Source organism: Salmo salar, chromosome 12, assembly GCF_965601325.2.
Source record: "Salmo salar chromosome 12, fSalSal1, whole genome shotgun sequence".
NCBI lineage: Eukaryota > Metazoa > Chordata > Actinopteri > Salmoniformes > Salmonidae > Salmo > Salmo salar.
The window spans coordinates 16,007,499-16,021,168 of NC_138302.1; the positions used below are offsets into that span (position 1 = coordinate 16,007,499).

General features: G+C 47.3%; 1 protein-coding gene across 1 annotated transcript in view; it reads right to left on the reverse strand.

Moving 5' to 3' along the window:
* Window positions 1–13,670, reverse strand: part of LOC106596942 (MHC class II regulatory factor RFX1) — a 53,676-nt gene continuing 40,006 nt past the window's right edge. Inside the window, exons 14-17 of the mRNA XM_082958625.1 lie at window positions 6,193–6,404; window positions 2,918–3,071; window positions 2,456–2,501; window positions 1–2,344 (exon numbers count right to left, since the gene is read on the reverse strand). Of these exons, the coding sequence (XP_082814751.1) occupies window positions 2,184–2,344; window positions 2,456–2,501; window positions 2,918–3,071; window positions 6,193–6,404 (573 nt within the window). The 3' untranslated portion in view covers window positions 1–2,183. The remainder of the gene's footprint in view (window positions 2,345–2,455; window positions 2,502–2,917; window positions 3,072–6,192; window positions 6,405–13,670) is intronic.

Sequence of the window (13,670 nt, forward strand, 5' to 3'; positions counted from 1 at the left end):
CAGGTTTAGAAACACTTTCATTTATTAATCAGATCTAATTAAAAACACAGGTTGTCTTCCAAATGGCACCCTATTCCCTATATAGTGCGCTACTTTTGACCATGGTCAATAGGGCTCAGGTCCAAAAAAGTGCACTATACAGGGTGCCATTTGGGATGCAATCACAAGTGTTGTCTAGCTGTAGAAGGCACAGGTCATCTCTTAGTTGTCCAAATAATAAATTACACTAAAAGGTATGTTTCTGAACGCTGCCCTGTATCGACCTTTACATCCTCTGAACTACATCAGGACACTACTGTTAGAGCGTCTGACTGATCCACTGATTTCAATACATCAACACCCCTTCAGTCTCATTTCACAGAGGGCTATTAACATTCATACTAAGACTCTTTGATGAGCCGTCCTAAATGGTGCCCTGTTTCAGTGCCGATAGGATGCCGATAGGGACACACTAAGTGGTTGTCTAAGAGGTCAGTGAACATCATCAGGACTGAAGACAGACTGCTGTAACAACTCTACACCTGGCTAGGACAAACACAGTAAATGTCTTTCTATGGCAGTTAGGACAGTGGGTGGGTAAGGTGAGGACAGAGAAGATTATAGGCATGCAGGTTGACTGACTCATACAGGACCAATCAAAAGTTTGGACACACCTACTCATTCAAGGGTTTTTCTTTATTTATACCATTTTCTACATTGTAGAATAATAGTGAAGACGAGCTGTTACCAAAGCTACCCTTTGGTGGCTACTTTGAAGAATCTCAAATATAAAATATATTTTTGATTTAACACTTTTTTGGTTACTACATGATTCCATGTGTTATTTCATAGTTGTGATGTCTTCACTTATTCTATAATGTAGAAAATAGTACAAATAAAGAAAAACCCTTGAATGAGTAGGTGTGTCCAAACTGTTGACTGTTACTGTAGGTCTGGATTCAATCAGAGGTACTTTGTAGACCTCTGTTGACAATGCCCCTTTTAAAGGCAGTGTTCCTCAGCATGTTCACACAGACGGTAAATGTTGCATATGTCAGCTGAATCAGACATTACCTTTAAATGTTCAGCGTGCTACAACACACCTCAGACTGTACTGGTACAAGACTGTTTCTGCATCCGGCAACAACAAGCTGACAAACTAGTGGTCATGTTAATTAGTGGGATAAGTTGGTCAAATCTGGAACAGACTGTTACCCCGTCTAGTGAAGAGGTTACCATCTGGAACAGACTGTTACCCCGTCTAGTGAAGAGGTTACCATCTCTGGAACAGACTGTTACCCCGTCTAGTGAAGAGGTTACCATCTGGAACAGACTGTTACCCCGTCTAGTGAAGAGGTTACCATCTGGAACAGACTGTTACCCCGTCTAGTGAAGAGGTTACCATCTGGAACAGACTGTTACCCCGTCTAGTGAAGAGGTTACCATCTGGAACAGACTGTTACCCCGTCTAGTGAAGAGGTTACCATCTGGAACAGACTGTTACCCCGTCTAGTGAAGAGGTTACCATCTGGAACAGACTGTTACCCCGTCTAGTGAAGAGGTTACCATCTGGAACAGACTGTTACCCCGTCTAGTGAAGAGGTTACCATCTGGAACAGACTGTTACCCCGTCTAGTGAAGAGGTTACCATCTGGAACAGACTGTTACCCCGTCTAGTGAAGAGGTTACCATCTGGAACAGACTGTTACCCCGTCTAGTGAAGAGGTTACCATCTGGAACAGACTGTTACCCCGTCTAGTGAAGAGGTTACCATCTGGAACAGACTGTTACCCCGTCTAGTGAAGAGGTTACGGTCTCTTATGTCACAATGAATGTGATGAGGAACCATGATCACTAAAAGAGATGAAAAGGCAAGCTGTGAAACCTCTCTCCTTCGCTCTCTCTCTCTCTCCACACACACACACACACACACACACACACACACACACACACACACACACACACACACACACACACACACACACACACACACACACACACACACACACACACACGAGAGATCAAGGTGCAGCCAGACAGGGTGTGTGAGGTTAGGTTGCAGGAACAGATAAGGAACTTAATGGCATTGGGATCACATATGGGCTCATAGCAAACTATCATTAAGGCAAAGGATGAGTGTGTGTATGTGTGTGTGTCATGTTAGCCAACGGCTAAGTGGAGAGCGTGTGTTTAAGGTGTGTGTGTCACTCTGTGTGTGTGCTATTGAACAGTCCCCGGGGGTCAGTCCTGGCGAGCTTGACGGGCGGCTCCAGTGACTCCTCCCCCTCTCCCAGACCAGCGGAGTTAGACGGCATGATCATCTCTACCCCCTCTTCATCACTCTCCTCCTCATCCTCTTCCTCATCTGAGACACACATCCAGATATATTAACCCTTTACAGGTTTATTGTGGCCACATTATTTGAGATGTAGAACATTTGAAGGGTTGCAGTATAATGTAGAGATGAGACATCTACCTTTATCAGGGTCCTGAGAGTTCAGACTCCTGCCCACACTGGCAAACTGACAGAGAGAGAGACAATAAGCAGTGTATCGTGTGTGTACCTCTCCCATGACAGAGAGAGAGAGACAATAAGCAGTGTATCGTGTGTGTACCTCTCCCATGACAGAGAGAGAGAGACAATAAGCAGTGTATCGTGTGTGTACCTCTCCCATGACAGAGAGAGAGAGACAATAAGCAGTGTATCGTGTGTGTAGATGTGTCTATATGTGAGTACCTCTCCCATGACAGAGAGAGAGAGACAATAAGCAGTGTATCGTATGTGTATATGTGTGTGTACCTCTCCCATGACAGAGAGAGAGAGACAATAAGCAGTGTATCGTATGTGTATATGTGTGTGTACCTCTCCCGGGACGGAGAGAGAGAGACAATAAGCAGTGTATCGTGTGTGTATATGTGTGTGTATATGTGTGTGTACCTCTCCCATGACAGCGATGGCAGTCTCTCCTTTAGCCTGGGCCACTCTGTGTTCTATCAGGTAGTACATGTACTCATCATACAGCAGTCTGATCAGGTGGAAGGATCCGAAGCTGGCAGCACTACGCAGAGTCAGGTCTCTGATCACCATGGAACTGGGGGGTAGACAGAGACAGAGACAGAGTCAGGTCTCTGATCACCATGGAACTGGGGGGTAGACAGAGACAGAGACAGAGTCAGGTCTCTGATCACCATGGAACTGGGGGGTAGACAGAGACAGAGACAGAGTCAGGTCTCTGATCACCATGGAACTGGGGGGGTAGACAGAGACAGAGACAGAGTCAGGTCTCTGATCACCATGGAACTGGGGGGTAGACAGAGACAGAGACAGAGACAGAGTCAGGTCTCTGATCACCATGGAACTGGGGGGTAGACAGAGACAGAGACAGAGTCAGGTCTCTGATCACCATGGAACTGGGGGGGTAGACAGAGACAGAGACAGAGTCAGGTCTCTGATCACCATGGAACTGGGGGGTAGACAGAGACAGAGACAGAGACAGAGTCAGGTCTCTGATCACCATGGAACTGGGGGGTAGACAGAGACAGAGTCAGAGACAGAGTCAGGTCTCTGATCACCATGGAACTGGGGGGTAGACAGAGACAGAGACAGAGACAGAGTCAGGTCTCTGATCACCATGGAACTGGGGGGTAGACAGAGACAGAGACAGAGTCAGGTCTCTGATCACCATGGAACTGGGGGGTAGACAGAGACAGAGACAGAGACAGAGTCAGGTCTCTGATCACCATGGAACTGGGGGGTAGACAGAGACAGAGACAGAGTCAGGTCTCTGATCACCATGGAACTGGGGGGTAGACAGAGACAGAGACAGAGACAGAGTCAGGTCTCTGATCACCATGGAACTGGGGGGTAGACAGAGACAGAGACAGAGTCAGGTCTCTGATCACCATGGAACTGGGGGGTAGACAGAGACAGAGACAGAGACAGAGTCAGGTCTCTGATCACCATGGAACTGGGGGGGGTAGACAGAGACAGAGACAGAGACAGAGTCAGGTCTCTGATCACCATGGAACTGGGGGGTAGACAGAGACAGAGACAGAGTCAGGTCTCTGATCACCATGGAACTGGGGGGTAGACAGAGACAGAGACAGAGACAGAGTCAGGTCTCTGATCACCATGGAACTGGGGGGTAGACAGAGACAGAGACAGAGTCAGGTCTCTGATCACCATGGAACTGGGGGGTAGACAGAGACAGAGACAGAGACAGAGTCAGGTCTCTGATCACCATGGAACTGGGGGGTAGACAGAGACAGAGACAGAGTCAGGTCTCTAATCACCATGGAACTGGGGGGGTAGACAGAGACAGAGACAGAGTCAGGTCTCTGATCACCATGGAACTGGGGGGTAGACAGAGACAGAGACAGAGACAGAGTCAGGTCTCTGATCACCATGGAACTGGGGGGTAGACAGAGACAGAGACAGAGACAGGTCTCTGATCACCATGGAACTGGGGGGGTAGACAGAGACAGAGACAGAGTCAGGTCTCTGATCACCATGGAACTGGGGGGTAGACAGAGACAGAGACAGAGTCAGGTCTCTGATCACCATGGAACTGGGGGGGTAGACAGAGACAGAGACAGAGTCAGAGTCAGGTCTCTGATCACCATGGAACTGGGGGGTAGACAGAGACAGAGACAGAGTCAGAGTCAGGTCTCTGATCACCATGGAACTGGGGGGTAGACAGAGACAGAGACAGAGACAGAGTCAGGTCTCTGATCACCATGGAACTGGGGGGTAGACAGAGACAGAGTCAGGTCTCTGATCACCATGGAACTGGGGGGTAGACAGAGACAGAGACAGGTCTCTGATCACCATGGAACTGGGGGGGTAGACAGAGACAGAGACAGAGTCAGGTCTCTGATCACCATGGAACTGGGGGGTAGACAGAGACAGAGACAGAGACAGAGTCAGGTCTCTGATCACCATGGAACTGGGGGGTAGACAGAGACAGAGACAGAGACAGAGTCAGGTCTCTGATCACCATGGAACTGGGGGGTAGACAGAGACAGAGACAGAGTCAGGTCTCTGATCACCATGGAACTGGGGGGTAGACAGAGACAGAGACAGAGTCAGGTCTCTGATCACCATGGAACTGGGGGGTAGACAGAGACAGAGACAGAGACAGAGTCAGGTCTCTGATCACCATGGAACTGGGGGGTAGACAGAGACAGAGACAGAGACAGAGTCAGGTCTCTGATCACCATGGAACTGGGGGGTAGACAGAGACAGAGACAGAGTCAGGTCTCTGATCACCATGGAACTGGGGGGGTAGACAGAGACAGAGACAGAGACAGAGTCAGGTCTCTGATCACCATGGAACTGGGGGGGGTAGACAGAGACAGAGACAGAGACAGAGTCAGGTCTCTGATCACCATGGAACTGGGGGGTAGACAGAGACAGAGACAGAGACAGAGTCAGGTCTCTGATCACCATGGAACTGGGGGGTAGACAGAGACAGAGACAGAGACAGAGTCAGGTCTCTGATCACCATGGAACTGGGGGGTAGACAGAGACAGAGACAGAGTCAGGTCTCTGATCACCATGGAACTGGGGGGTAGACAGAGACAGAGACAGAGACAGAGTCAGGTCTCTGATCACCATGGAACTGGGGGGTAGACAGAGACAGAGACAGAGACAGAGTCAGGTCTCTGATCACCATGGAACTGGGGGGGTAGACAGAGACAGAGACAGAGTCAGGTCTCTGATCACCATGGAACTGGGGGGGTAGACAGAGACAGAGACAGAGACAGAGTCAGGTCTCTGATCACCATGGAACTGGGGGGTAGACAGAGACAGAGACAGAGTCAGGTCTCTGATCACCATGGAACTGGGGGGTAGACAGAGACAGAGACAGAGACAGGTCTCTGATCACCATGGAACTGGGGGGGTAGACAGAGACAGAGACAGAGTCAGGTCTCTGATCACCATGGAACTGGGGGGGTAGACAGAGACAGGTCTCTGATCACCATGGAACTGGGGGGTAGACAGAGACAGAGACAGAGTCAGGTCTCTGATCACCATGGAACTGGGGGGTAGACAGAGACAGAGACAGAGTCAGGTCTCTGATCACCATGGAACTGGGGGGGTAGACAGAGACAGGGAGGGGTGAGGGACAAATGAAGAGGGGGGAAATGTACATTCAAATCAAAGAGCCTTTAATGCTCACCTTCCCTTACTTCAACCATCCTCTCTCTCACCTGTAGAAGCTCCATCGCAGCAGGAAGAGCTTGGCAGCTGCAGGGAAGGCTGCAGGGCTGTGTTGGTAAGGCTTTAGGACCTGGGAGACCACGCCGTCCAGCCAGGCAGCCCACTGCTCCAGAGAGTTATGTTGTTGTAACGTCTGCTTGAAGTCCTGCTCCAACCTCTGGATCACACCATCCTCACAACCACACACCCACGACGCCTGCTCCTACAGGGGGGAGAGGGGAGGGGAGAGAGAGAGAGGTTCAGGATTATAGGTTGGAGAGAGAGAGAGAGCGCAAGGTAGAGAGGGAGACAAACAGACAGAGAGAGGTAGTGGTTAAAAGGTATCCAGACAGAGAGAGAGAGGTAGTGGTTAAAAGGTATCCAGACAGAGAGAGAGAGGTAGTGGTTAAAAGGTATCCAGACAGAGAGAGAGAGAGAGGTAGTGGTTAAAAGGTATCCAGACAGAGAGAGATAGAGAGAGGTAGTGGTTAAAAGGTATCCAGACAGAGAGAGAGAGAGGTAGTGGTTAAAAGGTATCCAGACAGACAGAGAGAGAGAGGTAGTGGTTAAAAGGTATCCAGACAGAGAGAGAGAGAGAGAGAGGTAGTGGTTAAAAGGTATCCAGACAGAGAGAGAGAGAGAGGTAGTGGTTAAAAGGTATCCAGACAGAGAGAGAGAGAGAGAGGTAGTGGTTAAAAGGTATCCAGACAGAGAGAGAGAGAGGTAGTGGTTAAAAGGTATCCAGACAGAGAGAGAGAGAGAGAGGTAGTGGTTAAAAGGTATCCAGACAGAGAGAGAGAGAGAGAGGTAGTGGTTAAAAGGTATCCAGACAGAGAGAGAGAGAGAGAGGTAGTGGTTAAAAGGTATCCAGACAGACAGAGAGAGAGAGAGGTAGTGGTTAAAAGGTATCCAGACAGACAGAGAGAGAGAGAGGTAGTGGTTAAAAGGTATCCAGACAGAGAGAGAGAGAGAGGTAGTGGTTAAAAGGTATCCAGACAGAGGAGAGAGAGAGGTAGTGGTTAAAAGGTATCCAGACAGAGAGCAGAGAGAGGTAGTGGTTAAAAGGTATCCAGACAGAGAGAGAGAGAGAGGTAGTGGTTAAAAGGTATCCAGACAGAGAGAGAGAGGTAGTGGTTAAAAGGTATCCAGAGAGAGAGAGAGAGGTAGTGGTTAAAAGGTATCCAGACAGAGAGAGAGAGAGAGAGGTAGTGGTTAAAAGGTATCCAGACAGACAGAGAGAGAGAGAGGTAGTGGTTAAAAGGTATCCAGACAGACAGAGAGAGAGAGAGAGGTAGTGGTTAAAAGGTATCCAGACAGAGAGAGAGAGAGAGGTAGTGGTTAAAAGGTATCCAGACAGAGAGAGAGAGAGGTAGTGGTTAAAAGGTATCCAGACAGAGAGCGAGAGAGGTAGTGGTTAAAAGGTATCCAGACAGAGAGAGAGAGAGAGGTAGTGGTTAAAAGGTATCCAGACGAGAGAGAGAGGTAGTGGTTAAAAGGTATCCAGAGAGAGAGAGAGAGAGGTAGTGGTTAAAAGGTATCCAGACAGAGAGAGAGAGAGAGAGGTAGTGGTTAAAAGGTATCCAGACAGAGAGAGAGAGAGGTAGTGGTTAAAAGGTATCCAGACAGAGAGAGAGAGAGGAGTAGTGGTTAAAAGGTATCCAGACAGAGAGAGAGAGAGAGAGGTAGTGGTTAAAAGGTATCCAGACAGAGAGAGAGAGAGAGAGGTAGTGGTTAAAAGGTATCCAGACAGAGAGAGAGAGAGAGAGGTAGTGGTTAAAAGGTATCCAGACAGAGAGAGAGAGAGAGAGAGGTAGTGGTTAAAAGGTATCCAGAGAGAGAGAGAGAGAGAGGTAGTGGTTAAAAGGTATCCAGACAGAGAGAGAGAGAGAGGTAGTGGTTAAAAGGTATCCAGACAGAGAGAGAGAGAGAGAGGTAGTGGTTAAAAGGTATCCAGACAGAGAGAGAGAGAGAGAGGTAGTGGTTAAAAGGTATCCAGACGAGAGAGAGAGAGAGAGGTAGTGGTTAAAAGGTATCCAGACAGAGAGAGAGAGAGAGAGGTAGTGGTTAAAAGGTATCCAGACAGAGAGAGAGAGAGAGGTAGTGGTTAAAAGGTATCCAGACAGAGAGAGAGAGAGAGGTAGTGGTTAAAAGGTATCCAGACAGAGAGAGAGAGAGAGGTAGTGGTTAAAAGGTATCCAGACAGAGAGAGAGAGAGAGGTAGTGGTTAAAAGGTATCCAGACAGAGAGAGAGAGAGAGAGGTAGTGGTTAAAAGGTATCCAGAGAGAGAGAGAGAGAGAGGTAGTGGTTAAAAGGTATCCAGACAGAGAGAGAGAGAGAGGTAGTGGTTAAAAGGTATCCAGACAGAGAGAGAGAGAGAGAGGTAGTGGTTAAAAGGTATCCAGACAGAGAGAGAGAGAGAGAGGTAGTGGTTAAAAGGTATCCAGACAGAGAGAGAGAGAGAGAGGTAGTGGTTAAAAGGTATCCAGACAGAGAGAGAGAGAGAGGTAGTGGTTAAAAGGTATCCAGACAGAGAGAGAGAGAGAGGTAGTGGTTAAAAGGTATCCAGACAGACAGAGAGAGAGGTAGTGGTTAAAAGGTATCCAGACAGAGAGAGAGAGAGAGGTAGTGGTTAAAAGGTATCCAGACAGAGAGAGAGAGAGAGGTAGTGGTTAAAAGGTATCCAGACAGAGAGAGAGAGAGAGGTAGTGGTTAAAAGGTATCCAGACAGAGAGAGAGAGAGAGGTAGTGGTTAAAAGGTATCCAGACAGAGAGAGAGAGAGAGGTAGTGGTTAAAAGGTATCCAGACAGAGAGAGAGAGAGAGGTAGTGGTTAAAAGGTATCCAGACAGAGAGAGAGAGAGAGGTAGTGGTTAAAAGGTATCCAGACGAGAGAGAGAGAGAGGTAGTGGTTAAAAGGTATCCAGACAGAGAGAGAGAGAGAGGTAGTGGTTAAAAGGTATCCAGACGAGAGAGAGAGAGAGGTAGTGGTTAAAAGGTATCCAGACGAGAGAGAGAGAGAGGTAGTGGTTAAAAGGTATCCAGACAGAGAGAGAGAGAGAGGTAGTGGTTAAAAGGTATCCAGACGAGAGAGAGAGAGGTAGTGGTTAAAAGGTATCCAGACAGAGAGAGAGAGAGAGGTAGTGGTTAAAAGGTATCCAGACAGAGAGAGAGAGAGAGAGGTAGTGGTTAAAAGGTATCCAGACGGAGAGAGAGAGAGGTAGTGGTTAAAAGGTATCCAGACAGAGAGAGAGAGAGAGGTAGTGGTTAAAAGGTATCCAGACAGAGAGAGAGAGAGAGGTAGTGGTTAAAAGGTATCCAGACAGAGAGAGAGAGAGAGAGGTAGTGGTTAAAAGGTATCCAGACAGAGAGAGAGAGAGAGGTAGTGGTTAAAAGGTATCCAGACGAGAGAGAGAGAGAGAGGTAGTGGTTAAAAGGTATCCAGACAGAGAGAGAGAGAGAGGGTAGTGGTTAAAAGGTATCCAGACAGAGAGAGAGAGAGAGAGGTAGTGGTTAAAAGGTATCCAGACAGAGAGAGAGAGAGAGGTAGTGGTTAAAAGGTATCCAGACAGAGAGAGAGAGAGAGGTAGTGGTTAAAAGGTATCCAGACAGAGAGAGAGAGAGAGAGGTAGTGGTTAAAAGGTATCCAGACAGAGAGAGAGAGAGAGAGGTAGTGGTTAAAAGGTATCCAGACAGAGAGAGAGAGAGAGGTAGTGGTTAAAAGGTATCCAGACAGAGAGAGAGAGAGAGAGAGGTAGTGGTTAAAAGGTATCCAGACAGAGAGAGAGAGAGAGGTAGTGGTTAAAAGGTATCCAGACAGAGAGAGAGAGAGAGGTAGTGGTTAAAAGGTATCCAGACAGAGAGAGAGAGAGAGGTAGTGGTTAAAAGGTATCCAGACAGAGAGAGAGAGAGAGAGGTAGTGGTTAAAAGGTATCCAGACAGAGAGAGAGAGAGAGAGGTAGTGGTTAAAAGGTATCCAGACAGAGAGAGAGAGAGAGGTAGTGGTTAAAAGGTATCCAGACAGAGAGAGAGAGAGAGGTAGTGGTTAAAAGGTATCCAGACAGAGAGAGAGAGAGGTAGTGGTTAAAAGGTATCCAGACAGAGAGAGGAGAGAGAGAGGTAGTGGTTAAAAGGTATCCAGACAGAGAGAGAGAGAGAGAGGTAGTGGTTAAAAGGTATCCAGACAGAGAGAGAGAGAGAGAGGTAGTGGTTAAAAGGTATCCAGACAGAGAGAGAGAGAGAGAGGTAGTGGTTAAAAGGTATCCAGACAGAGAGAGAGAGAGAGAGAGGTAGTGGTTAAAAGGTATCCAGACAGAGAGAGAGAGAGAGGTAGTGGTTAAAAGGTATCCAGACAGAGAGAGAGAGAGAGAGGTAGTGGTTAAAAGGTATCCAGACAGAGAGAGAGAGAGAGAGGTAGTGGTTAAAAGGTATCCAGACAGAGAGAGAGAGAGAGAGGTAGTGGTTAAAAGGTATCCAGACAGAGAGAGAGAGAGAGGTAGTGGTTAAAAGGTATCCAGACAGAGAGAGAGAGAGAGAGGTAGTGGTTAAAAGGTATCCAGACAGAGAGAGAGAGAGAGAGGTAGTGGTTAAAAGGTATCCAGACAGAGAGAGAGAGAGAGAGGTAGTGGTTAAAAGGTATCCAGACAGAGAGAGAGAGAGAGGTAGTGGTTAAAAGGTATCCAGACAGAGAGAGAGAGAGAGAGGTAGTGGTTAAAAGGTATCCAGACAGAGAGAGAGAGAGAGAGGTAGTGGTTAAAAGGTATCCAGACAGAGAGAGAGAGAGAGGTAGTGGTTAAAAGGTATCCAGACAGAGAGAGAGAGAGAGAGGTAGTGGTTAAAAGGTATCCAGACAGAGAGAGAGAGAGAGGTAGTGGTTAAAAGGTATCCAGACAGAGAGAGAGAGAGAGAGGGTAGTGGTTAAAAGGTATCCAGACAGAGAGAGAGAGAGAGGTAGTGGTTAAAAGGTATCCAGACAGAGAGAGAGAGAGAGGTAGTGGTTAAAAGGTATCCAGACAGAGAGAGAGAGAGAGGTAGTGGTTAAAAGGTATCCAGACAGAGAGAGAGAGAGAGGTAGTGGTTAAAAGGTATCCAGACAGAGAGAGAGAGAGAGGTAGTGGTTAAAAGGTATCCAGACAGAGAGAGAGAGAGAGGTAGTGGTTAAAAGGTATCCAGACAGAGAGAGAGAGAGAGGTAGTGGTTAAAAGGTATCCAGACAGAGAGAGAGAGAGAGGTAGTGGTTAAAAGGTATCCAGACAGAGAGAGAGAGAGAGGTAGTGGTTAAAAGGTATCCAGACAGAGAGAGAGAGAGAGAGGTAGTGGTTAAAAGGTATCCAGACAGAGAGAGAGAGAGAGGTAGTGGTTAAAAGGTATCCAGACAGAGAGAGAGAGAGAGGTAGTGGTTAAAAGGTATCCAGACAGAGAGAGAGAGAGAGAGGTAGTGGTTAAAAGGTATCCAGACAGAGAGAGAGAGAGGTAGTGGTTAAAAGGTATCCAGACAGAGAGAGGTAGTGGTTAAAAGGTATCCAGAGAGAGAGAGAGAGGTAGTGGTTAAAAGGTATCCAGACAGAGAGAGAGAGAGAGGTAGTGGTTAAAAGGTATCCAGACAGAGAGAGAGAGAGAGAGGTAGTGGTTAAAAGGTATCCAGACAGAGAGAGAGAGAGAGGTAGTGGTTAAAAGGTATCCAGACAGAGAGAGAGAGAGAGAGGTAGTGGTTAAAAGGTATCCAGACAGAGAGAGAGAGAGAGGTAGTGGTTAAAAGGTATCCAGACAGAGAGAGAGAGAGAGAGGTAGTGGTTAAAAGGTATCCAGACAGAGAGAGAGAGAGAGAGGTAGTGGTTAAAAGGTATCCAGACAGAGAGAGAGAGAGGTAGTGGTTAAAAGGTATCCAGACAGAGAGAGAGAGAGAGGTAGTGGTTAAAAGGTATCCAGACAGAGAGAGAGAGAGAGAGGTAGTGGTTAAAAGGTATCCAGACAGAGAGAGAGAGAGAGGTAGTGGTTAAAAGGTATCCAGACAGAGAGAGAGAGAGAGGTAGTGGTTAAAAGGTATCCAGACAGAGAGAGAGAGAGAGGTAGTGGTTAAAAGGTATCCAGACAGAGAGAGAGAGAGAGGTAGTGGTTAAAAGGTATCCAGACAGAGAGAGAGAGAGAGAGGTAGTGGTTAAAAGGTATCCAGACAGAGAGAGAGAGAGAGAGGTAGTGGTTAAAAGGTATCCAGACGAGAGAGAGAGAGAGAGGTAGTGGTTAAAAGGTATCCAGACAGAGAGAGAGAGAGAGGTAGTGGTTAAAAGGTATCCAGACAGAGAGAGAGAGAGGTAGTGGTTAAAAGGTATCCAGACAGAGAGGTAGTGGTTAAAAGGTATCCAGACAGAGAGAGAGAGAGAGAGGTAGTGGTTAAAAGGTATCCAGACAGAGAGAGAGAGAGAGAGAGGTAGTGGTTAAAAGGTATCCAGACGAGAGAGAGAGAGAGAGGTAGTGGTTAAAAGGTATCCAGACAGAGAGAGAGAGAGAGAGGTAGTGGTTAAAAGGTATCCAGACAGAGAGAGAGAGAGAGAGGTAGTGGTTAAAAGGTATCCAGACAGAGAGAGAGAGAGAGGTAGTGGTTAAAAGGTATCCAGACAGAGAGAGAGAGAGAGGTAGTGGTTAAAAGGTATCCAGACAGAGAGAGAGAGAGAGGTAGTGGTTAAAAGGTATCCAGACGAGAGAGAGAGAGAGAGGTAGTGGTTAAAAGGTATCCAGACAGAGAGAGAGAGAGAGGTAGTGGTTAAAAGGTATCCAGACAGAGAGAGAGAGAGAGGTAGTGGTTAAAAGGTATCCAGACAGAGAGAGAGAGAGAGGTAGTGGTTAAAAGGTATCCAGACAGAGAGAGAGAGAGAGGTAGTGGTTAAAAGGTATCCAGACAGAGAGAGAGAGAGAGGTAGTGGTTAAAAGGTATCCAGACAGAGAGAGAGAGAGAGGTAGTGGTTAAAAGGTATCCAGACGAGAGAGAGAGAGAGAGGTAGTGGTTAAAAGGTATCCAGACAGAGAGAGAGAGAGAGGTAGTGGTTAAAAGGTATCCAGACAGAGAGAGAGAGAGAGGTAGTGGTTAAAAGGTATCCAGACAGAGAGAGAGAGAGAGGTAGTGGTTAAAAGGTATCCAGACAGAGAGAGAGAGAGAGGTAGTGGTTAAAAGGTATCCAGACAGAGAGAGAGAGAGAGAGGTAGTGGTTAAAAGGTATCCAGACAGAGAGAGAGAGAGAGAGGTAGTGGTTAAAAGGTATCCAGACAGAGAGAGAGAGAGAGAGGTAGTGGTTAAAAGGTATCCAGACAGAGAGAGAGAGAGAGGTAGTGGTTAAAAGGTATCCAGACAGAGAGAGAGAGAGAGGTAGTGGTTAAAAGGTATCCAGACAGAGAGAGAGAGAGAGAGGTAGTGGTTAAAAGGTATCCAGACAGAGAGAGAGAGAGAGGTAGTGGTTAAAAGGTATCCAGACAGAGAGAGAGAGAGAGGTAGTGGTTA